This window comes from Lissotriton helveticus, chromosome 4_1 (genome assembly GCF_964261635.1).
Source record: "Lissotriton helveticus chromosome 4_1, aLisHel1.1, whole genome shotgun sequence".
In the NCBI taxonomy this organism is placed as follows: domain Eukaryota; kingdom Metazoa; phylum Chordata; class Amphibia; order Caudata; family Salamandridae; genus Lissotriton; species Lissotriton helveticus.
The window spans coordinates 719,195,191-719,216,834 of NC_136063.1; the positions used below are offsets into that span (position 1 = coordinate 719,195,191).

General features: G+C 45.8%; 1 protein-coding gene across 4 annotated transcripts in view; it reads left to right on the top strand.

The window, feature by feature from the left end:
- The window catches only part of TRAPPC8 (trafficking protein particle complex subunit 8), a 1,467,367-nt gene that overhangs the window by 281,702 nt on the left and 1,164,021 nt on the right, over nt 1-21,644 (top strand). For all 4 annotated transcript variants that reach the window (XM_078687367.1, XM_078687364.1, XM_078687365.1 and 1 more), the window contains one exon: nt 9,919-10,008. In XM_078687367.1, the coding sequence (XP_078543493.1) occupies nt 9,919-10,008 (90 nt within the window). The remainder of the gene's footprint in view (nt 1-9,918; nt 10,009-21,644) is intronic.

A 21,644-nucleotide genomic window follows, 5' to 3' on the forward strand; every position in this document is an offset into this window, starting at 1 on the left:
AATCTGACATGCTAACCCCAAAGCTATTGATCAACGAATAATTCCAATATTATTTTGCTTCTGCTTGTCTATAATGCTACGTGTGTATGTAATAGAAAAAAAACATATATATATATATATATATATATATAATCACTGAAAAAAGAACGCTAATGGCACTGTAGTTGGGTATGATAATACAATTTCAGCTAATGTAAAAAATCAAACAGCTGAAGTTCACTGATAAAAACAAAAGCTTTAAAGTGACTTTATAGTTAGGTATTGCAGTAACTCAAACGTATGTTTATTTAGTGAACTCTAACTTTTCACCACTGCCATGCACTCATGACATACTAAAGGACATTGCTGACATCCTGATGACACCGTAGTCCTATATCAAAGTGCTTTGAATTATTCTCAGCCACCGGTAAGCACTTGCGCCTGCATCACAGTCCATAGTTATTTTGCAAACCATGGCATGTCAGTTTGGACCCAACCATATGCAAATCAGTCTTGATCCAGCTCCAACAAAAACAGTCCAGCTTGACCTGCTAGGCCAGCTCCTCCCTGAACCTGAATACAAGCAACACAGGATTGGTTTTGTCCTAGTTAGGGCTCATTCGCCAAGTAAGGCTTGGTTCCAGTGACACAGGGTACGATTCACAAAGGGCCTCTGCACTTGCATCAGAGGCCCGCAGTCGTGGCAGGACCTCGCAGGACCTCCACACTGCAGTTACACATTGCAGAGGTCCTGCCATGAGTGTGGGACCTCTGCCCCGAGTGCGGAGACCCTTTGTGAAACACGCCCAACGTTTGCACATGATCCACATCTGGGCGTACCTGTCCCATTTATGGCACACAGTAAAGTATTAAAAAAAAGTGGTGGAATAAATGCTTGACTTAATCTCACCACTGGAAATCACTTGAGGCTGCATCCCAGACAATAGTTATTTTCCACAACTTGCCCCCTCCTTTTGGGAGGACCCGGCAGTTAATGATTGACTGTTTCCCATTGGAACAGGGCGAAGACTGATTTGCATATGGCTGGTTCCAAACTGAGGCTGCATAGACTGTAAAATAACGAGGCACTTGGATGTTGCCCGAGTAATTTCCAGTGGCTGAGATTAATGCAAGCATTCCATCCATCACTTTTATGTGTACTTTAGTGTGCTGACCTAAATGGGACAGGTATGCCCAATGTAGGTCTAATGCACACTGTGCCTCTGGAACCAAGCCGTACCTGGCTAATAAGCCCTATCAAGGGCGAAACCGATCCTGGGTTGCTTTTGTTGCCATTCAGGGAGGACATGGTCTGGCAGTTCGTGTTGGACATTTGAACATGGTAAAGGCTGATTTGCGTATGGCTGGGTCCAAACTGAGATGGCATGGTGTGCAAATAACAATGGACTGGGATGCTTCCCAAGTGATTACCAGTGACTGAGATTAATTCAAGCATTTCATCCATCACTTTTTTGTATGCCATAGTCCTAAACAGCATAGAGTTAGAGTTACTGTGTGAACACATGTGGTTTTATATCATGGAAATAGCATAAGTCCCTGAGGCCAGTTTAGTTGTGCATGTTCAAAAGTCGATGGAGGAGCATTTGCAAATCCCTAAAGCTTAGGGTGCAATTAGTACTCCATATTAAACAAGGTGCAGGCTCAGCACACATGATGTGTGATGCATAGTAGTGTTTGAAAGTAGAATCTTTTTAATGCCTAAGCTTGAAATCTGTGAGCAAGTGTATATTTGGGCACATACCTGGGTTTGTCATACATTGCTATAGACAGTCTATATAACCAGGATGATTATAAGATGTGTGTTAAAAATGTGGTATCTAGTTGGCAGTTGTTTGCACCGTGTCCAAGTAGGGACCCTCACTCTGGTCCTGGTAAGGGAGTCACATAGCTACGATAACCGCTGCTCACCCCCCCCTTGGTAGTTTGGCACGAGCAGTCAAGCTTTTCTCAGAGTCCATGTGTAAAGAATTTTTACATATACTCACACAGACCAAAAGGACAAAAATCCAACATACACAAGTAAAGAAATCACTTTTCAAAGGTTAAATAAGTTAAATCTATAGAAATCAATGGATGCATTTCTTTTAGATCAAAGTACCTTGGTTGTGTCGAAACTCAAAGACGATGCGAGGCACATGGGTGGTGAAGCGCCGGAAAAGCAAGTAAAGCGATGTGTCTGTTACTTGCTCCCAAGGGAGGTGATGTGTTGGTTCCTTACTATCAGGGAAGGTGATGTGTCGGTTCCTTACTGTCAGGGGAGGTGATGTGTTGGTTCCTTACTGTCGGTGGAGGTGATGCGTCGGTTCCTTACTGTCAGTGGAGGTGATGTGTCGGTTCCTTACTATCAGTGGAGGTGATGCGTCGGTTTCTTACAGTCAGGGGAGGTGATGTGTCTGTCCCTTACTGTCAGGGGAGGTGATGTGTCTGTCCCTTACTGTCAGGGGAGGTGATGTGTCTGTCCCTTACTGTCAGGGGAGGTGATGTGTCTGTCCCTTACTGTCAGGGGAGGTGATGTGTCTGTCCCTTACTGTCAGGGGAGGTGATGTGTCTGTTCCTTACTGGAAGGGGAGGTCATGTGTCAATCTCCGGACATGCGACCTCGGTTACTTGCTGCTGGGCAACATCAATGAAGAAATTGGTGAGTAGGGACAATGTGTCTATTCCACAGCTGCTAAGCAGGCGCTGCGTCAGAGTTGGAGCGGTGCTTCACAGGCTTTGGTGATGTGGTGCTAGAAACTCATGCTGTGGCTTTTGTTCTGACATGCTACGACTGAAAGCTTGGGCCTGTGGTGAAAGCAGTGTGTTGATGCACCGATTGGAAACCACGCTCTCTGGTTCTGGCAGCCACGCTCTCTGGTTCTGGCAGCCACGCTCTCTGGTTCTGGCAGCCACGCTCTCTGGTTCTGGCAGCCACGCTCTCTGGTTCTGGCAGCCACGCTCTCTGGTTCTGGCAGCCACGCTCTCTGGTGCTGTCAGCCACGCTCTGGTGCTGACTGTGGCTGTGTGTCGAAGTTTGCAGCCATGCAGGAGAAAAATGCTGGGGTCAGTGCATCAATTTTCTCCTTCAGTTCACCAGATTCTACTTTCGAGGGCCCCGGAACTGGATTTGGCTCGACTTGGCAAGTGTGGACTCTCAGCAGAAGAGCCCAGACAATGGTAGGTGAAGTCTTTGATGGCCCTGAGACTTCTTAACAAGAGGCAAGCATACACGCACTTGGGGAACCTTGGAAGCAGGATAGAGAAAGCAAAGTCCAGTTCCTTCACTTCCAGGACAGAAGCAGCAAGCAGAAGGCCAGCACAACAAAGCAACAGGCATAGTGTCAGTTCCTCCTACAGCATCCAGCTCTTCTTCCGGACAGAATGTCTTTTAGTCAAAAAGTGTTCTGATTTGAGTATAATAGGTCCAATTCATATACCCCTTTCTTCCCTTGAAGTAGGCAAACATCAAAGGAAAGTCTTTGTAGTGCATAAGACCCTGCCTTTCCCTGACCCGGCTCCAGACACACTACTACAGGATGTTTGAGACAGCTTTGTGTGAAGACAGAAACACCCCTATTCAGGTGTCGGTGACTGCTCCTCCCACCACTGTAGCTCAGGGAAACCCATCAGCTTGATGATGGCCTATCAGGATATTCAAGGCACACCTAAACTCCCTTTGTGTGACTGTCTGGAGTATATGGACAAGAGCCCAACTGTCATCCTAATCCATGTGGAATCTACAGACCGGCAGAGGCACAGAATGGTTAAGCAAGAAAATGCCTATTTTCTGAAAGTGTTTTCAAACACGCAATTTAAAAACCAACTTCACCAAAAGATGTACTTTTAAATTCTGAGTTCAGAGACCCCAAACACCAAATCTATCATCTCCCAATGGGAAATTACACTTCAAAGATATTTCAAGGCAATTCCCATGTTATCCTACGGGAGAGATAGTCCTTGCAATATTTGAAAACAAAATTCGCAGTATTTCACTATTTGGACATGTAAAACACACCAGTACATGTCCTACCTTTTAAATACACTACATTCTGCCCCTGGGGCTCGCTTAGGTCTACCTTAGCGGTGACGTACATGAAGTAACTGTAAGGTTGGAACAATCAGTACAGCAGGCCCACTAGTAGCATTTGATTTACAGGCCCTGGGCATACCTGGTGCACTTTACTTGGGACTTAATAGTAAATCAGATATGCCAATCGTGGATAAACCAATCACCACTACAATTTACACAAGGAGAACTTACCCTTTAGCACTGGTCCTAAAACCAGCAAAAACAAAATGTAGCACAGAGTCAAAAACAGGAGGTCAGAAACAGAAAAAGGGTTGTCATTTTGAGATGGCTTATCTTACGCTGGGGCTGTAAACATGACTCTAAAGTTATAGGCCATTGTACCAACATTTAGAATGTGTGTGGTCCATTTTTACCAACCTAGGAGGGCCGTTCAAAGGGCTTGATAGAAAGTGTCTTTTCAGTAGCAGATGTGTACCTATCAAGCTCTTGAATTAAAATTGCAGGCCACGTGAAGCCTCTAGGATGGTCATCCTGTTAAAGTGAACAGAATACAAATTCATTTTTGCACGACGTTCAAGAATATAAAAAAGGCAGTGACCACATTAATCCCTAGAGACATTTTGTTACTTAGCTGGATGAATACAGGTAAAAAAGATAAGTCACCAAATGTGGATTTGCTGTGTGTGCAGCATGTGCTCAAAGGTTATATCTATTACACGTGATTGGTGATAGGAAATTGGTCATAGCTAAACTGTGGTGAATTACTTCAATTCCATTAACCTTTATAGGAAGTGGTCAGAATCACTGTTTGATGTCATTCGTGATCTTGTCAATTATGTTATTTGAGATGTTTATATTAATGTTATCAATGACGTCATTCAGCATATCACGAGGGAGTAATACATTAGGTCATGAGCAGTGCACTGTGGGGGCACAAGTTATATTTAGGTCAGTAAAGCATAGCTGGTGAATTTCTGAGTTTTCTGGGGGATTTTAAGCATTAGTTGTTTTGACATTTCAACACCTAATTTTATCGTCACTTCAACCTTTGGTATTTTTAGTGAATTGCTATTGCCTCGGACCAACCTGGTGGATGGTGCCAGCCCCTCTCTGCGCACATCCAAAGGCTGTACGCAGCGGGTGGTGGGCTGCAGGAACTCCCCTCTGGCCAGTATCTGTGCCCAACCCCCAGATGACAGACCACACTTGAGGCTCACGGCCTTTGGCTGTCTGTGCAGTGCTGTTGGCCGCATGCACCACCCAACAACACAACAGGTGTCTGACCCTCTCTAAACACCCCCACAAATCTCGAACCCACATTTCATTTGCAATTTCTTTTTTTTTTTCTTTTTTTTTTACATTTTCTCACTGATACTCCAGTAATCCGGTGGTACTGACTCTCAAGCTTCTCCCCCATGGTACCTCGGTACAGTGCAAACTTCCCCTGGTGAAGCTTGAGAGGTGGCTCCCGTAAGATTACTGCAGTAACTCGTAGGAAGGTCTCGCTGGGTTCTGTGGGACTTCTGCAGTACTCACAGCATTAATTAATTTTCTTACATTTTTGTCCCCTTTCGGGTAGTGGTCCTTTTGCTCCCCCACCCCCGTTTTACTCACACACAAGTGCCAGGGGATCATGGGCTCCCTACCGTACCCCCTTATTCTAAGTTAAAAAAATATATATATATTCAGGACACTGATACAGAGACTGAGAGCCCTGTAATGGAGGCAGCAATATTTGCAGCCGGCCGGTCAGATTGATCGGTCCTGCGGTACCAAAAAGAAAAAAAAAAGAAGAAAAAAATATCGGAAGCAACTAACCAGATAAACATATTTTGTAACACAGTCATAACTACCCCAAGAATCCTCTTAAATACATATGGATTTACAGCAACTAATGACAAGCACACTTTCTGATCACATGTATAACTTTATGAAAATGTGGAGTAATTCAGTTGAGCCAGTTTTTCCTGTACCTGTGACAGATGGTCACTACGGCAGTTAGCATGGGTAATCAACATTTTGTGGCGCACACCCTTTTCTTGCCCCTGTGATGGTTCATCATAAACCTTTCCAGCAAGGAGATTAGATAGTTGAAAAACATTTTTTTCTTGGAAAGTTTTTGTGGATTCGTCAAACACTACACTTATTCACAAACCCTTTTCCTATGAAAACTCTGACCTAACTATAGCTACACAGTGGCGATTGCCACTGTGTTATACACATTTATGATTGTGTGTGAAACCGAGGTTGAAATGTGTCTGCGCTTTTAGTAAGCAGTGGCCTGTAGATAGAAGTAAGGGGTGGATTGAGTCCAAAAAACACATGGTTCTGTTGGTGTACCGGTTCCCATCAAAAAGATTCCATATTAGCCCAAACCCACATCTTTGCACTGAAGGCCTCCATAGTGCTGTGTTCCCTTTCTGAGGTCTGGAATTCTTGGAATCCTCTAACGGGGACGTACACTGAGAACTGTTCCGTCTAATTTTGCTTTCACCTGAGTAACTGTCAAAATTAGGCTACCTCAGATACATATTTTTTGTAATTATAACCTTCTGCTTCAGAGCAGTAGAGATCCTCTTAAACTGCATATTTCAAAGAACAAAGCCCAAGACCAGATAAAGGCTTCCCGATGTGCTCCTCTCAAAGATTTCAAAAACAGAAGATTAAGACACATACACATAATTGCATTTATGAAAGTTTAGTTAAATCAATTATAAGTAAGTCACAAACAACATTCTTATTTACACATTGTATCAAACTCTTAGCTCCACAAATGGCTAAAGTGATAAAGGTGAGTGTTCAGAGAATGTGCTTGTGTGGATAAGGAATAGAAAAAGGATAAGAAAAACAGAGGGGGTCCGTTAGAACTTTAAAAAAATCATATTATTGTACATGGAATCCTGTCCGGTATACAATTTGTATATAACAAATGTTGCATCTAGAAGTGGTCCAGTTGTTAAGTTACTATTGACACTCTGCAAAGTTATCCAAACGTTCCAGGCTTAATGAAAGAGCGTCGATGTTTTGACCCGACAACTGGGAAGGTGAAGGAGCGACCTATAGAGAAATCAGGAGTTATCTCTTAGAGTATAGAAAAGTATTGTGTCAATTAAAAAATCCTATAGCTGGTTAAAAACAGATAATAAATCCAAGCTGTCCATACCTGGTTGCTGAAATCATCCAACTGAGAAAATAGACCTGCATAATTCCATGAAGCAGAAGGGCCCAAAGGCTCCACTCGGATGGGTGAACAATCTCCACTTTCATATATGGTCGTAACAGTGACCATAATGGGGAGAACACAAGCCTTCAAATTCAGCTTAGCCACATGGTCCAGCCTAAAAATCCCCAAAAAGGGAGCACTGTAATTGCTGCATATTGACATGAATTGTAGAATTAAAGGTTGGAGTCTCTTGCAAAACTAAACTTGCTTCCACTCAATTGGCTATGGCTAGGAAAAAATCCACAAATGGAGTCTGGGGCACCTACAATGGAGTTAATCACACAGGTCCTATGAGAAGGGGGAAGAAGGGACAGGTAACTGCACTGTCTCAAACAAAAAACAAAACGCAGAGCAAGGATTTACCTTTTGACCGTAATATTACTAAAGTGTAAAAAGGAACAAAGCTAATCTCACGTGATACTGTTCGTTGCAATAAAAATAAATAATAAATAAATAATTAATCCACATTTGTAAAGCGCACAATCACCCGTAAGGGTCTCTAGGCGCTGGGGGCCGTCGGGAAGATTAAGCAAGCTATTGCCCAGAGTCACATGGTGCTGGGCTAACCTGCCGCCGGAGCCGGGGATCGAACCGTGATCCCCAGATTCCAGCGTCAGTCGCCCTGGCCGCGGCGCCACAAAAGGCAACAGTGCTCAAACTGTTAGCAGAGAGGTTTGAAACTAATCGCAGAACAAGGATTCACCCTTTGACAGTAACATTACTAAAGTATAACGAGCATTGGCATAGCCACTAGGTCTTGCTTTTGGGACCTTCTAAGTATTTAGTTATGCAGCACAATATCCTTGGTGCAACCAAATCAACTGTTGCGTGGCTAAACACTTATAAGGTCCCAAATGCGAGACCTATTGCCTATGCCAATGCTTGGTGTGGTTGTGTGTGTGTGGTTGTGTGTGTGTGTGTTGGTGCGGGTGTGGTTGTGGGTGGTTGTGGTTGTGTGTGTGTGTGTGGTTGTGTGTGTGTGGTTGTGTGTGTGTGGTTGTGTGTATGGTTGTGTGTGTGACAGTAATACTAAAAGCATTTCAAAATAAAGGAACACAAACATCGAGTTTGTGGAAAGAGAAAGCACATTGTAAGTCAAACGGGTGCAGCAAAGCATTAACACAACAACATGTTCTTTGATGTTTGATGTTCTTTGAACGAGAACATCAAAGGGGTGCTGCTAAAGTGATCGCGGGCGAAAGTGATCTCGGGCGTTTAATGAGTATGACAAGGTTTGCCATTTGGCGCCTCGGCTCCTAAGCGTGCACCCGTGCACATGCACTGTAGCTCTAGGCTTGCCAGGCTGGCCATGGTAGTATTTTTTGAGCCCTCACTAAATGTCTCGCCAGACCAGCGCTTGCGCTGGGTCAGGCGAGACCTAAAAAGGAGCAAAACTAATCTCAAATTATACTGTTCTGTGCGATGACTAGAATTTAAAAAAAAAAGGCAGCATTGCTCAAACTGTAAACAGAAAAGTTTGAAACCGGAGCATTGCTCCCCGGATAACTGCATCCACCATGTACAGGCCTCTGCTGCCCTTTGGCTAGGTTAGCAGTACAGAAATACCATATACATACATGAAGACTTTCGATTTATTTTTGTCTCCTTTGATACCACCTTTCTTAATCCAATCTAGTTTTCTGTGGTAATTTGCATTTGCACAGCTGTTATCTCATAGCTAGCAATTTGGGATAGTCTTGCTCTGTCGGCTAAAATCTCACTGTTTAATGAACCCTGATGGTCTTTGGTTTCTGAGTAGTGGTTAGCAAAGCCCTGATGGTCATTTTGATTATTTACTCCACTAAATGAGACCTATTCCCTTTTTTTTATTTTTTTTTAAACACACACAGCTTGTATATTAGATTGGGTGTTCTGCCTTGAATAGCCTCATTATCTGGGTGGGTGCCGTGTGAGGGGGCAGGGGTGGTATTTGACAGAACAGTACCAGGTATGTCATTCTTGAATTAGAGGCTCATCTGGACTATGCAGAGTTTCTTTGATGGCCGGAACACTAGGTGTCTTCTGCCTCCAGGGAGTTCTGTGCTAGGCTTTAAGAGACACATCCTCAAGGTAACCAAGTATAATAGCTAGTACTTCATTGGCTAAAACTAGAGTAAGCTTGTGGTGGTTGTAGTAGGAGACTTGAATCCCTAGCTATGTGCCATGGTCGGTGACAGTAACACAGGTGATTTCTTTACATTAGTGGTTTCTGTTCATGAATACAAATAATGAATAGAGACTGTCAAATCTGTTATAAATTAGGGAATGGAAATTAGTGTTAACTACACTTCTAGTTTTTCAGAGCTGTAACTGTTGCAGTCTTAATTAAATATTCTGTTAATATTTTATTCTTGTAGTATAATCAGTATTTTACTCTAATTTGTAGTTGATGTTTAATCTTCTCCCTTTTTAAATTCTGTTTTCTGGTGCAGTCATACAGTGGTTGTGGTGCACATGCATGCTTTATCAATATGATTACAAGAAAATCCAGTACACACAAAATAAGTGCTGCAACAGTTTGTATTGGAGAAATAGTAAATGAAGTGTTGTTGGTAAAGTGCATGAAAATCAAATTTGAAATTGTAAGATTATATATTTTGATTACATGCCCAATAATGTCAATGTTTAATGTGTATTTTGATGTTATTGTAATATTGTAATAGTATTTACATTTCTCATGTTTTAGCCACTACTCCATGGTTTGAGTCCTACAGAGAAAACTTCCTCCAGTCCATGCCTGCATCAGATCATGAATTTTTAAACCACTTTTTAGCATGTATCCTTTGAACAATGACATGAATTATGTAAACATATCCTAATGATGCCCATATATTTTTGCCTGACTTGATTTGAAGAATTCTTTTTTTGTTTCTGTTAAAATACTGTGTATTTAGGTGTCTGGCGCCTCATTAATCTGTTGGCAAATATCATATTATATAGAATTCTATGTCAGGGCTGAAGATGAGAATTGTGCTTATAACTTTCATTGTTTTATGTTTCAAAAGCCAGACAAGCAGTATTTGAAAAAGTACAGCTACTAGGAGCGCCCAAATAAAATGGGATTCTCATTTAGTCAAGAGATCAATCAATCGAAACCACCAATCAACCATTCTCCAGTCCACATAAAGTTCCTAGGCACTCATTATTTTTAATAAAATCTTTTTTATTGATAAATACAATACAATAACATTTGACGTCAAATTAGTTTCCTAGGCTCTCTTGGTCCTTCCTCTTTCTTTGCTTCTTGGTGGCCAGGTTAGGTGCCTTTCTTTGTTTGAAAGGGGGTGGTGATGGATGGAGCATCTGAACCAATCAAACACTCGCACCCAGTCAAAATATCTGGGTTTGATCCATCACCGTTCTTTAACCCACTCTGCCACCCCAGTTCAGACATGGCATATGCAAATCAGTCTGACCCTGTGCCTCATGGGAACAGTCCAGCCCGAACTGCCAGGCCATGCCTTCTCTGGACCGGAAACAAGCTTCCGAGGACCGGTTTCTGGCATTACAGCCGTCTTCAGCCCGGCTTGCTTGAATCCAGTGGCAAAGTGAGCAAGGGACTCACGTCTGAGCATACCCTGCCACACTTATGGCGGCCAATGCGGGACAAAAGGGGGTGGTGATGGACGGAGCATCTGAACCAATCAAACACTCACACCCAGTCAAAATATCTGGGTTTGATCCATCACCGTTCTTTAGCCCACTCTGCCACCCCAGTTCAGACATGGCTATATGCAAATCAGTCTGACCCTGTGCCTCATGGGAACAGTCCAGCCCGAACTGCCAGGCCATGCCTTCCATGGACCATCCATTGTTGTTTTTGCGTTTGTCACCTCGAGTGGGATGGGTATGCTCAGACGTGAGTCCCATGCTCTCCACACCACTGGGGTCAAGCTATCCAGGCTGATGAAGGCTGATAGCCAGCAACCGGTCCTTGGATGCTTGATTCCGGTCCAGGAAAGACATGACTTGGCAGTTCGGGCTGGACTGTTCCCATGAGGCACAGGGTCAAGGCTGATTTGCATATGGCCTTGTCTGACCTGGGGTGGTGTGGAGTGCAAAAAAACGATGGATTTAGGCCCAGATCTCTGTACTGGGGTGAATGTATGACATTGTTCTGCATTCTGTCCATCAATTGTTGTTTTTGCATTTCTTTGTTTGAAGACGTGTCCGGCGTGTCAGCTGAGTTTATCTGTTTAGAGCTTTGTGTTGCGTGGTGTCCTCGCACCCAGCAGATTACTGGGCAATGGTGCACCATCTATGAGGAAAGAAGTGCTTGAAGCCTAATAGATTACTGATTTGCAGAGCAGTTGAAGATAAGTATGCTGCTTTTGGTCATATCGACCGGGTGTTGCTGCCTATTTCTGCAGATAAGAAGGGCTATTCCCTCTGCACAAGCTTCTGGACGTCAAAATCCTCTACCTTGTTTCACACAGCAGCTGTCATTTTGGGGGTCCAGAGCTGTGTGGCATTCCGTTACGGTCTTCTCTCCATTTCTCCGTAATATACATGTTTAACTGATTAGCACTGCACCAGTAACCCAGAAGAAGCAGTCTGCATGGCAGGCCATTTGAAATGTAGCTGACATGGGGGAAGTCCTTACTAGGGGCCTAGATCAACGGGCAAAGTGCACCTGTTGAAAGTTGGACACTAAATTTCCGTAGGAAGATGAGATCAACCCTTCTTGGCAAGATGTATAAAAAGGGCTGTGGATGAGATCCTGGGAGAGGAGCTGTTTTCTGTGTGTCTAATTGAGGCGGTTGACTCAGTTCTGAAGACAGTGGCCACCACCTTGAAGTCCCTGGGAAAGAGATTAGCTAAATTGCCCATCCCATAAATACCCTATTTTTCGAAGGAAGGTACATTAATGGCTCCATGCAGCAAGAACAAATAGAACGCCTGGCAGGACTACGGTGAGCATGGTGTCTCCCCTGGGAACTTTCTTGAAAAACACTATGTGAAGAGGGTTTGGAAGATCTGGCAGAGCAAAGCACAAAAGATGACCATAGGCCATCAGAGAATATTTTTCACCTAGATGAGCTGTATCACCTGAGATCGGTGGAGTGGGTTCCTGCTGAGAGAGTGTGCAGTATATGCAGTCTAAGCTGCAGAAACCGATCGACAGGTAAGTGCATAACTGCCTTAGAGTGGAGTGTCCACTCCTTTTGGTGTGGGGTAAAATGGCTCTGACTGCAAAGTTTGGCCCACGAATGGTGACATTACTGGGGACATTCTCCAAGGCTCTCACAAAAGGGATTGGTAGGTCCTGATGCACGTCAGGATGAACGGCTGCATATGGTGGGACCACTGACAAAAATCATGGAGGCAGTGAAAACAGCTAGGGAATGTAGAACTTTGGTGGACCTACAGATTCCATCAGATTGAATCCAACGCTACATTTTCATGCTTTGGAATGCAAATAGTGATCTTAGTGAGGAGGAGACCCTTGCTGCTGTTAAGGATTGATCTTAAGCTTGTGAAATTAGCCTCTTTGTAGATGGATCCAGTGGTCCAAGGGTGGCTGTATAGCGGTCATTTAAAAAAATCACCACTACATTCACTGCATTGTATAAAGGACCCAACTTTGTACAGAAAATCTTTGGCTAAAGTGTTTTGGCCAGTTGCGTTGGTGGACGCTCATTCGGCTGCATACATGTAACTGTTCCCTGGAAAAGTCAAAGCTTCCGTGGAGGGCGCTTCACTTAAGACAAGTGCAGATCCAGGAGAGGTCAGACCGCTTCCAAAGAGGGACCTCCCAAGATCAAGGAGGCTACACCAACAGAGGTGCAATGGTCCCTTATCTGTAATTCTTATTTTCCTATGCCACAGAATATTTCTGTCCCTCTACAAATGGTGAAAACTGGCTTGATGTGTGGATCGTGCAAACAGTGCAGGGCTTTTGGCTGGAGTTTTCTGATGAAACATCTGCCAGTGGATTCCTCACCTTGTGAATATTCCCCTGCGTCAGCAACATTTGGAAATTCTTCTGTAGCTCTTCACGCCGACGTGGACGACGTCACAGAAGCACGTCATTGCGCGCGGCTCCGCTGACGTCACCGACTCCATAAAGGGCCTACGTCGGCGTGATGACATCAGTTCCCTTTTTTCCACGTCGTCGTCGCTAACGGTTTCTTTAGGGATCCTCGATAGCTCTATTGTTACTGTGTTACTGTCGAGAGTTTTCAGTGTTTTCTTGTAACTTCTTCAAGATGTCGTCGAAGAAGACCGGATTCAAGCCCTGTGGAGAGTGCGGTAAAATGATGACTATCACGGATCCGCATGAAGATTGCGTTTGGTGCTTGTCATCTGACCACGACGTCCAGGGTTGTCCAAGTTGCAGAAAAATGAACTTGAAGGCTTCGCGAGAGAGAGATGCTAAACTTCTGATTGCGAAGTTAAAAGGCAAGAAGGAGAAGAAAAGATCGAAGTCTCGCTCCAGGCGTTTGAGGTCTCAGTCGAGGTCGGCTTTGAGGTCTCGGTCGAGGTCGGCTTCGAGGTCGTCTTCGGGGCATGCTTCTAGGTCACAAAAGAAGCATAAGAAGAAGCATGGGTCTCGGCGTCATTCGGAGAAGGAGTCGGACCCGAAGTCGCCAAGTCGTCGACATCGGAAGGATTATGTTTCTCCTTCACCTGCTACACTGGATACGGAAGGTGAGCAATCGCCTGTTGGTTCACCGGAGCAGTCACCAGCTCGAGTATCGAATCAGTCACCGACGTCGATTCATTCTCCAGCTCAAGAGGAGGAAGAGGTTCCCTCCCCTGAGGTTTCGTCGACTCCGGTTCCTCGTGCCGAAGAACAGGTTGAGCCAAATCCGGTGCCTCCTCAGGAGCAGCCGGTGGGTCCATACCCTCCATTTCCGGGCCCGGGACAAGACCCTTCGCATTATTTAAATGCGATGTATGGGGTGTTCTCGAGAGCCATGTACCCCTCGGGAGCACCTGTTGGTTTGATGGCTTATAATCTTGGAGTTCCACAAACGTATGCTCCGGCTCCGTTCATGCCGACTCCGGCTCTGGCTTGGCATCTCCCGGCGCCGCCGAGGTCTTCGACGCAGATACCTTCGTCACCGGCGCCAGTTCCTGTTCGACCACCTCATTCGCTACAGCCTGGTCCTTCAGCGCCGAGTTCGACGCCGGCAGCGGCTCCGTCGGAGTCGGTTGCAGATCCGCCGACACCGATCCCGAAGGAGAGGTCGAGAAGGGAGGCTCAGTGGCTTCTGGAGGAACGGAGATACAGAGAGATGGAGATGGAAGAAGGTGAGTTGCAGGAATCTGAGGATTTCTTTGATGATCTGAGGGAAGCTAGTGGCTTGGAACTTTCTCCAGATTGGGAGTTATCTTCTGTTCTAGATGCCCCGTCAAAAGATGTGGCTCCATATCATGTGGTCATAAAGAAAGCAGCTGAACTTTTGAATTTAAATCTTCCCACTGCGGAATTTAAATCTAATATTTTAACAGAAGTTCTCCACTCTCCGTCTTCAGTGATAGAGCCTATGCTTCCTTTCAATGAGGCGTTGACAGAGCCAATCTTGGAAGTGTGGCGTAAGCCTCTTACAGCTCCAGCGGTTTCGAAAGCTGTCGCGAGGCGATATAGGGTGGCTCCTGGTGACCCGGACTTCTTATCTTCTCATCCTTTGCCCGAGAGCTTGGTGGTACAGGCAGCATGCTCCAAGAAATCTGCAGGTGCCTTTCCGCAGGTGCCTGGGGACAAAAAGTCTATAAAGCAAGATCAGTCGGCAAAGAAAATCTTTTCTTCAGCCAGCATGCCAATTGTCTCTTAGGGCGTTACATCCATGCTTTGATGGACTCTGTAAAGCAATTGGCCCCTATGATTCCGGAGGAGGATAGGCAGAATTTTAATGAGGTACCTGTTGACACTCAGGCTGCTGCTCGCCAAGTCATCCAGAGTGGCTTCCGTTTAGACTTACTACTGCGCCTCGAGTCTTCACCAAGGTGATGGCAGTGGTTGCAGTACATCTCAGAAGGTTAAGGATACCAGCATTCCCTTATCTGGATGACTGGCTGATCAAAGCAGCGTTGCCAGAGAAGGTGCTCCATCATCTGCAAGTCACAACTCAGTTATTGTACAGATTGGGCTTTTTAATAAACGTACCCAAATCTCACCTGGTGCCCTCTCAGCGCAACCTGTTCATAGGTGCAGTACTGAATACTGCTGTGTGTCGGGCATTCCCTCCTCCTCAAAAGATTCTCGACATACAAGAAATTATTTCTTTATTTTACAATGGAGCGGTCGTTCCAGTCCTGAAGGTCGTTCGTCTGCTCGGTCTGATGGCTTCCTGCATTCTGTTGGTCAACCGTGCACGCTGGCACATGAGGGCACTCCAGTGGTGCCTCCGCAGGCAGTGGTATCAACACAATGGGGATCTAAGGGAGTCTGTGAGGATCTCGAGAGAAGCTGCAGCGAATTTGACTTGGTGGAGCGTGGAGAGCAATCTGTCTCAAGGAAAGCCCTTCCATCTGCCTCCATCGGTTGCCACAGTGATAACGGATGCGTCCATTCTAGGGTGGGGTGCTCATCTTGGGGGATCTGGAGATCAGGGGTCTTTGGTCTCCAGAGGAAAGGTTGCTTCACATCAACCTTTTAGAATTGCGGGCAATACGTCTGGCGCTCAAGGCCTTCCTCCTTTCCCTTCGCGGTCAGTCGGTTCAAGCCCTGACGGACACGTTTCAGTTGAGTTGGGGCTCACAACTCCTTTACTCGTTTCCTCCCATACCCTTGAATCCTCGGGTTCTGAGGAAGATTCACCAAGACCAGCCCCGTGTCATATTGATCGCCCAGGATTGGCCAAGAAGGGTGTGGTACACAGATCTTCTCCACCTCTCCTCATGCCGGCTGCTCCGTCTCCCTCTCAGGGCAGACCTCCTCTCGCAGTCGCAGGGGCAGGTTCTACACCCCCCCTTCCAGACCTTACACCTTCATGCCTGGAGATTGAACGGGGCAACCTGAATTCTTTTTCTCTCCCACATGACGTGGTGGATGCCATTTTGTCAGCCAGGCGTCATTCCACCAAGTCGATCTACTCTTGTAGGTGGTCCAAATTTGTTTCATGGTGTGGGGAGAAATCCGTTGATCCTTTGAAGGCTCGATTGTCTGACATTCTACAGTTTGCACTTTCTTTGGCACAGCAAGGGATGGCTGTAGTTGCAGTCAAAGGTTATCTTTTGCCATTGTCGGCATTTCTTTGCCTGCCGGATCAGCCGTCATTATTCAAATCTATTGTTTTAAGGTTTTTGAAGGGCCTTACAAATACATTTCCTCCTACTCCTTTTATTATGCCTCAATAGGACTTGAATCTTGTGCTTACTTTTTTAATGGATTCACCTTTTGAGCCTTTGCATAGGTGTCCCTTGAGACTTTTGTCTTTTAAAACGGTCTTTCTGATTTGCGATCACCTCGGCAAGGAGGGGGAGTGAGCTTCAAGCTCTCAGTTCGAAGCCCCCATTCTTGACCATTCATGCTGAAAGAATGGTACTTAGGACCGGGGCTGCTTTTCTGCCTAAAGTGGTAACCCCTTTCCATTTGGGAAACATACTACACTGGGAATCAAAGCAAAGTGCCTGCATAAGTTTAAGACGTCCCTTATCTATATTTACACAAACCCAGAGGTGCAGCGAGGGCTGGGGGCACAATTCCCTATACCTCCTCAATTCAGAACCTGATTCAGAGAACCTAGCATTCCTCAAATGTACATAAATACGTTAGCCCAGCACACTCAATAAACAGTAATCAAGAGGTGAACAGTCAGTAATGTAGACATTTTTCGAAGGCGAGTCGATGTTGTGTTTCAATTCTTTCTTTATTTTTCATTCTTTAAAACACTTTTGAAACCGCCAACGCGTTTCGTCCCTTCCAGGGACTTCTTCAGGGCTACAAAAGTACATATAAAAAACACTATTTACAATTTGTATATTGTCACTCATCACAAGAAACATCGACTTAAAATATCACAATTTATACATCAAAGAACTTTTATTTTATCATCAATTGCTTTGTCCCAAACTTTTGTCACCTAAGTGTAACACGCAAAACTCATATCAAGTGAACAGACCTACAACTATGAAGTGGAGAAGGGAGGAACAACTCCATCTATCATAACCGGGTATGTATGATGAAACATTAAAAACAATAACATACCTTGAAATATAAAGTGCGCGTATTTCAATAATTAATTTCTCATAGAGTCAGGGCAGAGGATTCTACATTCTACAGTTTGCACTTTCTTTGGCACAGCAAGGGATGGCTGTAGCTACAGTCAAAGGTTATCTTTTGCCATTGTTGGCATTTCTTTGCCTGCCGGATCAGCCGTCATTATTCAAATCTATTGTTTTAAGGTTTTTGAAGGGCCTTACAAATACATTTCCTCCTACTCCTTTTATTATGCCTCAATAGGACTTGAATCTTGTGCTTACTTTTTTAATGAATTCACCTTTTGAGCCTTTGCATAGGTGTCCCTTGAGACTTTTGTCTTTTAAAACGGTCTTTCTGATTGCGATCACCTCGGCAAGGAGGGTGACTGAGCTTCAAGCTCTCAGTTCAAAGCCCCCATTCTTGACCATTCATGCTGAAAGAATGGTACTTAGGACCGGGGCTGCTTTTCTGCCTATAGTGGTAACCCCTTTCCATTTGGGGCAGTCTATTACCCTCCCTTCCTTTTTATCCTCCCATTCACCCTTCCAAGGAGGAGGAGAGACTTCACTGTTTGGACCCTAATAGAGCGGTGAGCTTCTACTTGGACAGAACCAGAGAGTTCAGAGTTGAGGACCAGCTCTTTGTGGTCTTCGTTGGCGCCAGAAGAGGCAAAATGGTGCACAAGCGCACGCTTTCAAGGTGGATTGTCTTGTGTATCAAGATATGCTACTCTCTGGCGGGTAAGGAACCTCCTGAAGGTTTGAGAGCTCATTCTACTAGAGCAAGGTCTGCTACATCTGCTTTGTCTAGAGGTGTGCCTGTAGAGGACATTTGTAGACCGGCAACTTGGGCCTCCCTCCACACTTTCGCGAAGCATTGCTGCTTAGATTCCGAAGTGAGGAGGAACTGTTTTTTTTTTTTTTTTTTTAACAGTATCTGCCTGTAGATTTCTCACATGCCCACCCACCTCCCCGTTGTCCACTCTTCTATACTTGCATTAGTGACATTGTTTTAATGTATATATTTTATTGTAAAAAGAAATGCGTTGTTCAAATTGCTTTCCAGCATTGACCACACACTCTGTGTGTATTACTTTGATTATTTGGTACTGTGTACTTTGTGTATATATATCTACTGTTGTTAGTCCGTCCGTGTGCCTCGAAGGCATGGAAAAAAGGGCGGAACTGATGTCATCACGCCGACTTAGGCCCTTTATGGAGTCAGTGACGTCAGCGGAGCCGCGCGCGGTGCCGTGCTCCTGTGACATCGTCCACGTCGGCGTGAAGAGCTACAGAAGAATTTTCGAATGTTGCTGACGCAGGGGGATATTCACAAGGTGAGGAATCCACAGGCCGATACTGTATCCACCACAAAAAGAGTTACAGAAGGTATGTAACTTGTTCATTTGGCTCACCCGACTGAGATAGATAAATTTTTCCTTGATCGAACAGATGTTTATCTCCACAGTGGTAGAAGAGCTGGAGCACAAGGGGGGCATTTGCAGGTCTGTGCTGAAGCACCAGGGTTTACTCAGCTATGTATATCTGATAGAGACTTCTAGCTGCAGATTCCTTACCTTTGAATTCCCCAGGTGTCAGGCTAGATCTGGAAACTTTTCCTGAGCATTACCCCTTGCGCGTGACTCCATTCGGCTCCGCGTGATGTCGTCGCCTGTAGCGTCAGTTATGACGGAGCGGAGCCTATGTTGGTGCCACACCGGCACGCAGACGTCAGTTCTTTTCCTTCCGCGCCAGTAAAGCGCCAACCCTGAAGAGCTATCCCTTTGCCGCTTTTTGGCAGGTTTTTTTCTCGACTTTTTTTTAAGTCTTTGGATTGACTTCGTGTGCGAGGGATGTCTTCGAGGAAGACCAGTTTCAAATCATGCAGGACTTGTTGGGGGGTTGATGGTGTTGGGGGATTTCAATCTGTACTCAGATGGCTCAATGAAGTCGGCCCACGAAGATCTGGTAGAAGCCTGTATTAACATCGAGTTACATCAACTAGTATCATCTAAAACCCATGCAAAGGGGCATATACTTGACCTTCTTTTTGCGGAGCCCGGGACGACCTCTATCCGGGATGTTCTACCGCAGTGCTGGACGGACCATGCTCTTGTCCAGTTCTCCCATGTGTGCACTAGCATCCCTCTGGAAAGGGTGAGTGTGACGGGCACGAGAACGGGGAGACTGTGGTCCAGGCTCCTTAGACAAGCTGCTGCCAGATGGCTTTGTGTTGGGAGCGAGTGTGGACGAGAGTTATGAGACTCTCTGCCAGAAAATGTCCACATCGCTGGACTCCGTGGCCCCGAAAAGGAAAATTAAAGATAGACCCAATCTTGTTATGCCATGGTACTCGGAAGATCTCCGGCAGCTCAAGCTACAATGTAAACGGGCTGAGCGTACCTGGAGGAAACAGTACCTGGAATCGCATAGGGTCCTCTTTAGGCAAGTTTTGGCACGCTATAAGACCAAGATCAAGCAGGCTAAAGCCAGTTTTCTAGAAAGCTCCCTGCTGGCAGCGGCCAATAAATCCCAGGCCTTATCTAAGATCGTGAAGGACCTGGCTCACCCCGGATGTACTAAAAACACCATTCCGGCCTCACAAGATCTTTGCGATCAACTAGCACTAGCCTTTGAGGAGAAGATCACCTGCATTTTAAACAACCTCCCTTCTTCAACTGGGAGTACTTCACATGATCTCCTCTTGCCCGAGAATGAGAAGGAGCGCACTACATCGGCAGAGCTAAGCACGTTCCCGCTTCCATCGTTTGAGGACTTTTGTTCGCTGGCTGACGGGGTGTCCTCTGGTTCATCTTTGGACCCTTTACCACCCAGATTCTGGAAACATTGCTGTGAGGAGCTGTTTCCACCACTGTTTCTTACATGCTGTCAGTCGCTCACCACGGCACGGGTACCAGACTGTTGGAAATTGGCGGTGGTTTCCCCACTGCTAAAAAAGGAGAACCTGGATCCCACATGTCCAGCTAATTTCAGGCCCATCTCCCTCCTGCCATTTCCCATCAAGATTCTAGAGAAACTGGCCACAAAACACCTATCCAACTTTCTTGAGCAGAACGATCGCTTGGATGTGGCTCAGTTTGGGTTTCGGCCGGCACACGGGACAGAGTCAGCTTTGGTGTCCGTTCTTGACGATCTTCGGACGCGGGCCGACATGGGTCAGGCAACCTTTCTTGTGTTGCTTGACATGTCGGCCGCGTTCGACACGGTCAACCATGTGACGTTGATCAGGAGACTATCAGAGGCGGGGGTGTCAGGGACGGCCCTTGAATGGTTGGTGTCTTACCTTGAGCAAAGACACCAGGTAGTTGCACTACCACCCTACCAATCTAACATCAAGAGGGTAGGTCAGGGAGTTCCCCAGGGCTCGGCCATCAGCCCCATTCTTTTTAATCTGTACCTCCGTCCGTTAATTACACTGATCAAGTCCTTTGGCATCACGGTCACAAACTATGCTGACGACACCCAGCTTATCTTCTCGCTTGAGGGTAAGGGGGGGGGGTCACAGGAGGTGTTCCATCATTGTATGAGGGCCACGGCAGTTTGGTTAGGAAATAATTCCCTTCAATTTAACTGTTTGAAAACAGAGGTCCTACACTGCTCCTTGGATCGGGCGCCCAGACCTCTCCCCCATGGTTTCTGGCCGCCTGACTTCCGGGGCGCAAATCTGCCAGCTGATTGGTTCGGAATCTGGGGGTGATGTTCAGCTCCGACTTACAACTGGGCACCGCAGTAAACAAGACTGTGGCTACGTGCATGGGTCTACTTGGATCCCTGAGAAAGATCTTACCTCTACTTCCAGCACCGGTAAGACCAGAAGTAGTGCGGAGCATTATCCTCAGTCGTCTGGACTATTGCAACGCACTGCTTCTGGGGGCTCCAAATACCGTGCTCGGGAAACTTCAGCGGATTCAGAACTGTGCCGCTAAGTTAGCGCTCTCACGGCGCCGCTCGGACTCCTCTAGTAAGGCACTCAGGGACCTTCACTGTCTCCCAATTTCCCAGCGAGTGAACTTCAAGGCTCTGTGTATTGTTTTTAAGGCTCTGCATCATCAAGGCCCGGTCCCTTTACAAGACCTATTCTCCTGGTACACCCCCGTAAGATTCCTACGGTCGGCCTCGGCCTTTTTGGTGGTGGTACCCAGGTTTCGGAGGACCAGGATGGGAGGTCGTTCCTTCAGGACGGCTGCGGCGCGACTATGGAACTCCTTACCATTGAACCTTAGGAGCCTGGAAGCTCTTTCC